Source organism: Medicago truncatula, chromosome 4, assembly GCF_003473485.1.
Source record: "Medicago truncatula cultivar Jemalong A17 chromosome 4, MtrunA17r5.0-ANR, whole genome shotgun sequence".
NCBI classification, from domain to species: domain Eukaryota; kingdom Viridiplantae; phylum Streptophyta; class Magnoliopsida; order Fabales; family Fabaceae; genus Medicago; species Medicago truncatula.
In genome coordinates, this window is record NC_053045.1 from 33,190,991 (window position 1) to 33,203,890 (window position 12,900).

The 12,900-nt window shown below is 31.6% G+C and overlaps 1 protein-coding gene across 1 annotated transcript; it reads right to left on the bottom strand.

The window, feature by feature from the left end:
• Window positions 1-9,044: 9,044 nt before the first annotated feature.
• Window positions 9,045-12,419, bottom strand: LOC25492634 (transcription factor bHLH18). The gene is made up of 4 exons (XM_013600804.3): window positions 12,261-12,419; window positions 11,448-11,927; window positions 9,907-10,263; window positions 9,045-9,700 (listed from the first exon to the last, which is right to left on the bottom strand). Exons 1-4 carry the CDS (start codon window positions 12,321-12,323, stop codon window positions 9,602-9,604), a joined length of 999 nt encoding a protein of 332 aa, XP_013456258.1. The 5' UTR covers window positions 12,324-12,419; the 3' UTR covers window positions 9,045-9,601.
• Window positions 12,420-12,900: the final 481 nt, after the last annotated feature.

Genomic DNA, 12,900 nt, shown 5'->3' on the forward strand with positions numbered 1-12,900 from the left:
TGAAGCTTCCACATCAGAAATTTCGTGTTCTTCCGCTTCGCAAGAATTCATTTTCGGTAGTTTTGGCGGTTCAGTTTCCACCACTGCTCCTTCACCGTGGATTGCTCCAACCGTTGATGGATTCACCATCACGATCGGTGCAGTTCCTTGCTCTCTGATTGATTCACGTCGCAGCAATCGCAATTCTGCTTTTGATGCTTCGGAAGAAAACCAGAAAACACAAATTCTTAAGTCAGAAATGATCGTTTTTGCCAAATCAACGATTTCGAACAATCGCGAATCTGAGTTCCAGGTTTCTGAAGCTGAGACCAAGAACTCGACGAATCTCATCATCGATACCGTTATCACATGCTTTGGACCTGTTTACGGCTTTTGCTGCTTCGCTGGAAAACAGGAACCAATCGCTTCTGTCGTCAACATCAGGATTCAGATTTTTCAGTTACATGATGAATTCCTCGTCGATTTCGATCCCGTTGGAAATCTTTGTGGTTCGTTGTCCTCTTTTCTGTCAAATTTCATTTCAATTTTGTTCTTTGTTTGCGTTTTCGATCCTGGTGGAAGAATTTCTTGGTTCTTGCTATTCGTTGTTTGCAAAGCTTCAACTCAGAATCAATTGTGGGAGATACCTTGGGTTGAAGAGAGAGTATGCGAAGAAGAATTGGTTTCGGTATGCATCACATCATGTCCAAAATCACGATTTTCTTATTCTTGTTTCTTGAAAGGAATCATGATTTTAAGTAGAAGCAGATAAAGCGCTTTTGGGATAAGCTGTTTATGGTTCAACTACGTGATTCAATGAGTTGTTTTTGGATAAATTGCGTTTTGCATAAGTTGTTCTTGGTTCAAAAGCGCTTCTGCATAACATCAAGATGATATTTGGACTTTCTTGTTTCATGCTACAGAACCTTTACAGAAGCACGTTTTGAATCAGTTACTTTGCATCAGATTATGGAAAAGTGATTTTCAAAAGCCACGTTTGGTACAAACTATTTTGGTGAAGAATGTTCAGTTAGCAGTTTGTGTTTCTCCTTCGTTCTGGTGTTTAGAGCTTTGGCTATGGGAGGATCATAATTTCACATTGGGCCTGGGCTACCTCATTTTCTATCAGCTTTGGCTATGAATAATCATTGTATTTCAAACTCAAATTGGTGAATTTCCCCAATTTTGAGTTCGAGGGGGACTATTAGAGTATAGTGAGAAGGTAACTTGAAGTGCAAGCAATCTAGAGAACTTGGAGAGCAAGTAACATAGTAGAACGTTAGTTAGGGAGTTAGTTACTCCAAATCACTATAAATAAGCTACACCTATGTACTATTTCACATCTTTTATTCAATTGCATCTTTGTGATGACTTCCAGAGAGAATTACATAATTTACCTTTTTATCCCATTTTATCCTTCTTTTATTTATTTCATCACTATATTTTCTCTTTCTCCTTTGTTCTGCCATTTATTCTTGCGTATACGTGCTTGCGTTGCTGCAACTTCTGTCTTCTTCTACATTAGTTTTTTTGTTGAAAGAATCTACGTTGGTTTTTCTTTGCTGATAGTGAGAGAATACAGCATGGAACAAAATCTAAACTATAACACTTGAAAGAAAATAAGGGATAAAGTGTAAAAACTAATTTTATATATCTAGTAAGACTTCGACTTTTGTTAATATATATATATATATATATGTGTGTGTATATAATTTTAATAGAAGATAATATGTTTTAATTTTATATAATATTTTTAAAGAAAGGTAAAATTGGAATAAAAAAGTTATAATTTATTCTATTCCGTCAACTTTTCAAAAAATGGAGTGGTAAATTTGTTCCATTCCATCGTAAAATACCCAAACAATGAAATTGACTCTTTATTCCATTTTATTCTGCTCCATTCCATTTCATTATATTCTATTCCGCTTCGTTATGTTACGTTCCATCAATCCAAACAGAGTCTATGGTATTAAGCCACTTACTGGAATGAAACCTCTTGCATTAAGTTTTTGGATTCTTTAGTACCTAGGCTGCTAAGTACTAGATTTTAGGGGAGATTTCAATTGCATTTAATTGTGGTTGAAGGTTTTTTTTAGTAGTTAACTGTGGTGGATTCTAGGGTGAGGGTTCAATTAAGTTCCTCATTGGTGGACCATGAAAAAAACACCATTAAATTAAATAGATGGTTTAGGTTTGCTAAAATTAAAAGTGAGAACATCTAACTACTCTTATTCAATCTTATCCTCAATTGGTTCCAATTTATGTTCTTATGTTCTAATTGTTCACAATCAAGAAACCCTCTTTTGTTCCCTCCAATCATCATCATCGACCCAATTTAGGAGCCTTAAAATAAAAATTCATCTTCTTCAAACATCAATTTCATTTCTTTTCTTATACAACAAAACAACAACCTTAATGAAATCAAAAGCATCTGCAACAAAATTTATCATCTCTGCATACGTGACTCTTCTAAGATTAAAAGACATAGTTAAAGACTTTTTTTTATTTTTAAGGAACATAGTTAAAGACATTAAAATTAGTGATTTCAGAACGTGTATATTATATATTCTCATAAATGCAAGATTGCTATTGTAATTATTTTGACATTGATACTAAACAAGAAGCATATCTCAAAGGGTTATCATTTGCTATGACTTTGGAGAGGCATGGTGCAGAAACGAGGTTGTGGTTGGGGATGAGGGAAGGGTTGTCAGGGAGATGGTTGTGATTGCAGACGCTTTTTGATTTGAAGAAAGGTTCGATAAAGTTATGAAAGAGGTGGAAGAGCAGGAATAGTTCAAGAGACATGATTGAATGTAAATAGTTACAGATGTTCTCATCTTTAATATTAATAAATTTGAGGTTAAATTACATTACGGATTTTTAAGTTTGAGGTTTGTAATAGATTTGTCCTTTAAGTTATTTTGGTGACACATAAATCCTTTAAGTTTGAGGATTTTGTAACAGATTGTTCCATTAAGTTATTTTTGTCACACATATGACCTTTAAGTATGTAAATGTTTTCCATTTAGTCCTTCTGTTAACCAAACATTACAAAAACTATGTTGTGGCAGAAGGACTAAATTGAAAACGTTTACAAACTTAAATGACTTAATATGACCAAAAGAACTTAAGGGACCAATATGTTATTACAAACCTCAAACTTAAATGACTTTTGTCTCACCAAAATAACTTAAAAGACCAATTTGTTACAAACCTCAAACTTAAAAGACTCCTGGTGTAATTTAGCCTAAATTTGAACCATTTATTTAATCTAACGATGTTTTTCTCATGGTCCACCGGTGAAGGACTTGATTGAACTCTCACCTTAGAATCCATTGTTAACTGTCATTAGGACAACGGTAGTTAATTGTCGTTAAAAATATCGAGCGACAGTTAATTGTCGTTGGAGTTAATAGAATAAATTTCATGTGTGAATAAGCAATTTCCTAAGGCTTTGTTCGAAAATTTGGAAGGGAGGGGGAAGGGGTGGTTTTGGAGGGTTGGAAATATAGGGGAAATTGGAAGAAAAAAAATCACATTTTTTAAAAGAGTAATTTTTCAGATAATGATAAATTAATGTTTATGGTTTTTTTTTTGCACAAATCAAAATGAGGTATCAATAAAACCACGGTGATTCATCCTGCACAAGGCGTGCAAAAGGAGAACCATCGGAAAGTATTTACACAGTCACGGTGCCACTAAAGAAACAGAAAGAAAATAAATTACACCTGAACAACCATACAAAAAATCGGATGTTTTCACCAGTCAATGAAACTATAACAAAAGGAAGCATGCTTAGATTTCAATCATAGGAATGAATTTAGCTTAACTTTTTCAATAAGAGCAACGGAAGTAGAGGTCGTATTTTGGAATATACGGTAATTCCTTTCCTTCCATATTACCCAGACTGTAGCAAACCAAATTGTCCTAAACAATAAATGTGTAGATCTTGGCAAACCTGCCATCATGGTAAATTGCATAAAATAATGTCCTAGGTTTTCACCAGTTCCAAACTTTATACCAAAGCTCTCTGGATGTGTCACAATGAAGAAATAAATGTGGTGTCATTTCTGTTTTATCACACCCAGCTGCCGCACGTGTGATATCGTTAGAGTGAAGAATACCCCACCTCGACAAATTGTCCTTCGTCGGAAGTCTATTGCGAAACTTCGTCGGAAGCCAGCATAGACACTTTTAAAGGAATATTCCTATGCCAGCATCGTCGACAAGAGTCCTATCAACAGTATCGCCTGAATGAGTAATAAACCTGTAGGATTCCCACACTGAATAGCCATGAATAGGATCTAACAACCATTTCCAAGTGTCATTAACATTTTCCTGCAAAATAATGTTATGTAATAAAAGAGAACACTCCCGAGCACTTTCCTCCTCCCAAGCTAACAATCGGCGTCTCCACACCCACGCCCTTCCCCCTTCCATCCACTCCAAACTCCACATCTCCTCCACCGAACACTCCTTGCAGACAGCCAGGTCAAAAAAGCGAGAAAATTTTAATCGCAAAGGCATTTCCCCCACCCAGCTGTCATACCAAAACAAAGTGTTATGTCCGTTACCAACTACCCTACGGAGATTGTCCTCAAACCAACTCTCAATATAGTTTTTATTTTAAGAATATTATAACAACATAGATTGAATTTAAAAAATTCATCTAAATCCTTCATAACCCCTCAAATCCTTCCCCATTACAATTTTTTAGTTTCTTAAATAAAAATATTTAGTATTATAAAGAAAAATAATAAACTCCTAAAGTCTTTTCCTCTCACTATCGTCTATTTTTTTACTTCATCCTTCCTTTTTTAAACCCCTCATTCTCTTTCCATTCAAACTCGTAAACAAAGCATAAAGAAGTTGAGCAAATTTCACCAAAATTGAAAGATGGAAACAAAGATATTCTGTTTTCAAATGAAGACGAGGTGGCATAACCGTAATTATAATGAAATTCTACTTTCGTTTGTTCCCATCACGCTTAACACACGCTGCACGCGGTCCGCGTTGGTTTTTGAAAAAGATAATAAAAAATGAAGAGTTGGTACTTAGTAGTTGGTACTAGTTGTACTCGACAAAAAGGGTCACTGGTTAAATTGTTAATTATTCAAAAGAATCTTATTAAAATTATTATTATTATTATTATAATAATTATAACAATAATAGTAATATATGAAGAAGAAGAAAGACAACAATAATAAAAATTATAATAGCAATAGACAATTTTTATATTACACTAAATAATTTGAGTGTGATATTTAAATGAATAGTTAAATGAGTTTTTTTTTTACAAGAAGAAACTTACTATATTTTATTCATAATAATAGTAGAGATACAAGATTGAATCTTAATATGAATATGGAAACTAACATGACGCGAAGCCAGTCTAACAAAACTATGAGCGACTTCGTTGGCTTGTCTCCAAATAAACCTAACATCAGATGTTACTAAATCAGAAGCTAACAGACGTCTACAATCATTAATTACTGCGCTAAAATTAGATATGTTACTTTTACTACCATAAAGATTATTCACCACACTTTTGGAATAATGGTTAAATGAGTTATATTTTATAGAAAAAAATTATTTTCTGTCATTTACAATTATAAAACTTAAATCTTATTATTATTTTTGATAGAATTCAATCTTATTATTTAAATTGTTGGCGAAATAAATTTTTACTTTGAATAAATTTTTACTTTTTTGAATTTTTACTATGAATAATGGTGAAACTCTTTAGGATTCAAACTCTTTCTTCACTGAGGGTGTGTTTGATTTGGAAGAACAGTTGAGAAAAAAGATTTGATTTGACGTATTGCTTAGGTTAAATTGCATTTTTTGTCTCTTAACTATTTAGGTAGTATCGCTTTGGTCCCTTAATTAAAATTTGATTTATTTTGGTCTCTTAACTTCTCTATGTTACACATTTTGCTCCTTTCCGTTAGTTTTAATTCAAAAACGTTAGCTTTTCTTCATTTTCTTCTGGTATTTTTCTAGGATTCTCGTTGTTGAAGGTTGATGGAGATGATATGAAGATAAAAAAGAGGAGAAGAAGATGAAGAAATTTTTATAAAATTTAGAATACAATACGATTAAGATATGTTAACAAAAATTTTATACTAAATTATATGTATGTAAAATACTTGAAGAAAATAAACATTGAGTACTCTTCATTATTCTACTATTATATATATATTTTTTAAATAGAAACAATTGTCTCAAAAGTTGTACATTCAACTTTATTCAACTTTTAAAAGTCAAAATTTTGTTGTTTTTTATAAAAAGTTTCTAATTTTGAATTCCTTAACTTGTGCCCTAAGGGCATAAGATAACAAGACCTTTTTTTTTTTTAAATAATACATGTGATCAAAATAAAATAAAAAATGAAAACTTTTCCTATAAATCATATTATATGTTTATTCATATGTTAGTATATCAACATAAACATCATCAAAAGAACTCAACACAAATTTTATCTAATGTTGATTTAGTTGAATCTCCTCCATCTCGTTACCTTCACCCATAAGAAATATAATTTTAAGTGGTTGGTTGGAAGGAGAGGGTGGGTGTGGAGACGTCGACTTTTAGCTTGGGAGGAGGATACTATGAGGGAGTTCACTTTATAATTAAGTAACGTTGTTTTATAGGATAATGTTTCTGATACATGGAGGTAGCTTTTAGACCATGTTCATGGTTATTCAGTTCGGGAAGCATATCGCTTTCTTACATCCGGTGAGCAGGTGGATAGAACTCTTGTCGATGATGTATGGTATAGGTACATTCCAGCAAAAGCAAAAGTGTTTCTGTTTGTGTGGCGTCTGCTTCGAAACCTTCTTCCCACGAAGGATAATTTAATGTGTCGAAGGGTTATTCAGGCTACTGATACCACTTGTGATTATCGTTGCGGTGACTTGGAATTAGCTAATCACCTCTTCTTAGAGTGTGAGATTCCCAATTTGGTTTGGTTAAATGTGCAAAATTGGATAGGCGTCTCTATGGTGTCTCCTTGTTAGTTGCGTGATCATTACACTCAATTTTCCTTAATGGCGGGGATGCCTCGTTGTTCCCATTATGTTTTCAAAGTAATTTGATTTGTTTGTGTCTGGATGATATGGAAGGATCGCAATGACCGAATCTTCAAGAATACGGGATCAAATATCCTTATGTTCTCATTGAGAAAATCAAACTGAGTTCTTATTTATGGTTGAAAGCTAATAGGCCGTCCTTGCTATCATGATTGGTAGCAACACCCGTTACATTGTTAGGGTGCTTGCTTTTTTAATTTTTGGTGTTGGAGGTGCCTTTAATTTCTTGGCACCTGTGGTTGTACTCTTTGAGTGGTGTTTCCCTAAGCACACCTTGTGCTGGGGACTTCACCATTGTTGTTAATATATATGATTTTGGTTTGTGCAAAAAAAAAAAAATTCAACTGATGCATATCTAAAATTGAATCATATATGAATTTTGACAACATTGTCTCATATTTTATCTTTCACCTTTTCTAAAATGAATTTTCTATGAAGTAAGTATCTTTGTGTACATGTGAAGTATCATATAATTATTCGATAAAATATTTTTTAAAAATTAAAATAATTATTTTAAACTTCGTGAATACGTATCTAGACTTCATTTCAACCATGTTCTAGTGTGCGGTCCTGGAAACTTAAAATAATATTTTCTTGAACTCTCAAGCAAAATTTTCAACGATTAATTTATCAAGAAACAATGTTTCGGTGGATCAACTGACGGCATGTGTTAATTGCGTCAATATAAAGGGATATGCTCTTAAGGATTTGCAAGCATAGATAGAAAGAAAAGAGATCTGCATCTCTTCATGTCAAAACGAATATGTTTATTTCAACATGCTAAGAAAATTATAAATAAATATATTTATAATTTTTAACTTTCCTTCAAAAAAAAATTATAAATAAATATATTTTTAACTTGAATAGAGATCCAATATCTTATGAAAACATAGATTTGCATCTTTATGTCAGAATGAAGATGTTTATCTCACCAGTTTAATATAAACATTTCAAATCGGAAGAAAAATGGTCACTTCTCTACTCTTTCTTTGCTACTCTCTCAGAAGAAAAATTAAACATGTGGGTCTCATGTATTTTTAACTTGTCAAAAATTGAGATTTGCATCTTCATGTCAAAACGAAGATGTTTGTTTCAACGGGTTAAGAAAACTATAAATAAATATATTTTTAACTTGAATAGAGATTCAATGTCTTATGAAAAGATAGATTTGCATCTTCATGCCAGAATAAGATGTTTATCTCACCAGTTTAATATAACATTTCAAATCAAGCTTTTAATAAAGATCCAACTTCTTGACTTGAATTAGAGGTCTTGAGTTATTTGTCCAATATACATAGCTCGGGTATGTTTGTTTCTGGGTTACAAAATTCCCAGGATTAACTTTCCTAGGAATGGGAATTTTTTCCAAGGAATGTTTAAGAAAAGTGTTTGCATAACAATTTAAGTTCCTGGGCATAATCTTTTAAAATGTCTATCAATTATAATTATTTATAAAAATTATGTTTCATCGTGTGTATAAAATGGATGTTCATTTTCCTAATTAATTAAGATAATATGTACCAAAAAATATACATGTAAAAGAAGAAAAAGAAAATGTTACGGCAGTTAAGGTATGGGGTTAGTGGATTAGTGGGGTTAACACATTATTTTGCACAAAATAACCGACGGGAATGAAGTTTTCCATGCTGATCACTCGGGGATAAAAGCACTGTCTTCATGGGGAAAAAGTATTCCTGGGTATAATTCTTTCGTAGAAATATATCTTTTTTCCTTTATAACAAATATGGGTATAATTGTTTCCAGCCTCCTATTCCGAGGAATAAGTTTTACAACCCTCAAACAAACACACCCCTCAATTTTCTTTTTTATAAGAGTTAAGGAGTTAAAGTCCCGAGTTTGCGTTCTAACAAAGAAAAAAATACTAACATAATAATTAACAAATCAATATTTGTCATTAAAAAAATAGAGATTTGCTTCTTCACGTTAGAACGAAGATGTTTATTTCAACGGTTTAAGAAAATTATAATAAATAAAATTTTATAAATGAGAGCATCCTAGGACACATTTGTCAAACCATTGTACAAAAATACGGAAAAATCTGAAAATATTTGTGACTTTTGTTGCCCGGCAGCTCAACAACACTTACATGCTCGTGTTCGTGTATGTTATGATGACACAAAACTTGTTTTTTTTCTACATTACCCTTTACTGATTTGGGGGTAATTTACCCATATCAAAGAAAAATTTATTTATTTTTATCTTTTTTTTTATGATCAAATACTATTTTTATCTTCAGAACATCAAACTTCTTCATCTGCTTCATTAAACATGTGATCTTCATCTCCTTTGTTCCATAATCAAATCCTACTTGTTATTAGGGGTAAATTACCCTCAATTCATCAAGGAATAATGTAGGCTTCACCAATTTGGTTTTTTTCTTACAATCAATTACCGTTTTCATCTCAAGAATATCAAACTTCTTCATCTTCTTCGTTCAACTTGTAATCTTTTTCTTCTTCAATCCAGAATTGAATCATACTTGTCATGAGTTGTAAATTACTTCCAATTCATGAAGGGGTGACGTAAGCCTCACCAAGAAACTTCAATACAGCCATGCGTACGTTCTTCACAAGTTCCTTTGTGCTCAAGTTGTACCCTTCACCCAACTATAAAATTGTATATAATTAATATTAGATACAATGGTCAATTTTATGGAGAAAAAAAGACCAAAATCAAAAGAAAAAAAATGAATATACCAAGCAAATATCGTAGAAAACAACCTAGATAAAATACTTATTATAAGAGTGATGGAACCAAGAGTTTAAAAGTGGTAAAAAAATGTTTAATGCCAATTTAAAGGATAAGTAGCTACCTGAGCGATGATGGTAATGTCGAGTGTAGACTCTCCAAAGGGTAAGACACTACTATTGACAACAAATAGTTGATATCTTTGAATTTCAACCATAATTTTAACTAGAAGCCCCTTGTGCTCCTGACATTGGATCCGAATTAACATTTGTTTTCCTAACACTCTTGCTTCCACTTGAAATGGTGAACCAACAACACATTCAACGCTATCATCACATGATGAAGAATCTTCATCGCTGCATAGGCATGGTTTGGTCGATGACTTATTTTTTTTCTTGTTTTGTTCTTCCACAACTTCCAAACGATTTTTAAGCTCTTTCATGTATTTGATAGTGTCAACTAATACAGAGAGCTTGTCCATCTAGCAGATTTTTACAGAGTTGAATAGTGAGTAGTTTAACACAAAACTGTGCAACCAAGTTTTGTCTTGATCTCTAAAATATGGAAAATGCTAGATATCAAGAATGATTTTATCAAGAAAGATTCAAGAATGACATGGTAGAATAATCACTCTTAGACTATGATGATTTTATATTCATTGAATAGCTAATGTATTTTACCTATATATAGACCATATATATTACGTATTTGATGAACCTAAAAAAATATTTTTTTGCAATAAATGTGATTAGGGAGTAGTATGTGTTTTGGGTTGATGTACTCATTAATTGTAGAGTATACTACTCCCTCCGTCCCAAATTGTAAGACGTTTTGGCAATTTCACACATATTAAGAAATGTAATTAATATTGCGTGGGGAAGAGAAATTATGAGTTGTTTTACAAAATTATCCCTAATAAATGGTATAGAAAAGATAAATGAAATAATTGAAAGAAGAGAGAGTAATTAATAGTTAAGGATATAATAGGAAAAATAACATTAATATTTCATTGGTATTGTAAAGCGACATATAATTTGGAACAAATTTTTTTTTCAAAGCGACATACAATTTGGGACGGAAGGAGTACTACTTTCAAGGTGCTAATAAAATTGATTTGTTTTATGGGTTCCGAGAGATAAGAATGTAATAAATATGCAAATAATTCTCCTGTATCATGACTACCTCTGCTCATAAATACATGTCATACATGTCAATGTTTAACCATTATCTATTTCGTCTATTTTGACCATATATCATGCTGACTTGTGTCCTAAAGGCATAAGTTAAGGAACTTAAAATATAATTAAATAATTAAATTTTATATTGAAAAGATAACTTTTGAAACTTTTAAGACATTGAATTTACAATTTCTAAAAAAAAAACTTTCACATTTACTTTCTTAACTTATGTCTCAAGGGCACAAGTTAACATTAGAAACTGTTAATATATAAGTTATTCGATTCATAACCCAATATTTTCAAAATATAAACTTTTTATAATTTGTTATGATAAATAATTGAAGATATTAATTATCAAAATTGTGCATTAACATATGTGAATTGATCAACTACAACTACAACGCATCATGTATTTATCAACTAAGTAATTGATAATTGATGATTTTAAGAGTTGGCTAATAGAGTAAGTGAGAATAAAGTATTGTACCTTCTTAAGGTTAGGAACAAGAGCTGCAAGAGCAATGAAGGTCTGAGTGAGTTTCTCTCTTCGATTTCTCTCAGCCATGATGTGATCTCTACCATGAGCACGAGGCCTTTTGCTTTTTGAGGTTTTTGTTTCCAAGTTTTCATTTTCCAATGACCCTTTTGAAGTTTCTGTTGAGTGATTCATATTTTCCAATTCAGTTGGAGACATTGATATTGTTTCATTCTCTTTTGGAATTGGAAACTGAAAAGATGGAGAAAGATTTGGTGAAAGAGATTTATTGATTTTGTCACTATTATCAATTGTTTCATGAATGAATGACTTGCTGAGATCATTTGTTGAAGTGGACCCCAAAGACAAACATTGTTGTTTGTTTTGTTCTTGAAATACATTAGATATGTCTTGTGAAAGAAACCCTCCCACATCAGCATCAAGGAAATTCAGGTTGCATTCCTCAGCAAATATATTGTATTCGTCCATTTCCTGCACACAAAAATAAAAAATCAAATTTCAAGTGTTAATTAATTCCTTAAAAAAAAAAAAAAAAGTGTTTATTAATTAATGACTATATATTATTCCAAACGTTGAGACAAATCTTGAAGATTTGGTCTACAAATATATTTGAGACCTATTTTTATTATTATTTAAGGTTAGGCTTATTTCCCTTGTGACGGATATTCTGAAGTGGAAGAGAAAGATCTCAAACTCACAAATTACGTTAGATAACATAAAGATTGTAAGCTTCACTTAGCTTACATTTAACTTAATTAAAGCCAAAATAATTAATTAATAATCGACCATATGTGATTTTCTTACCAAATCAGTTAACCAGCTGCTGATTGATGATACTTTCATTGCTGGGTTGTTGATTTCCTCCATTGCTGGGTAACACTTGTGTACTGAATTTGAAACAGGAAAGATTCGATGCTATTATTTTTGCTGAACTAGAATGCCATTGTTGGATCTTTTATAGCACTATATTTTAAGCACGTGTGGTCAATATATTCTGCTTTCAATCTAGTACGTAAACAAATATTCTTTTTTAATGTTTTGAATAACTCTGATTTATATTATAGATCACTACGGACATACTTGTCTTTCCGCTCTTTTTATTGCGCTAATGCATGTAAATTATCAATGATATTTTATAAAAATTTACTTTTAAATTATAAATGATATTTTATATAAAATAATATATATTAAGATCTTAAGAAGTTGTTTCGGTGGCCAGAATGAAGAGAGATGTGACACTTTCATTTAAATTTATTAAGATTTTAAGCATGACACTTAATCTTAAAATAAAAGTGTTATGCTTTGTTGTTACACTTTTATTTTAATATTTAAATTTATTATTATTTATTTGTTACATGTGTTATTTATATTGAAATTAGAGGATATTTTCGGAAAGAGAAAAAGTCAGTCCAAAAGAGCTGAAAGAAATTATTTTCTTTATATA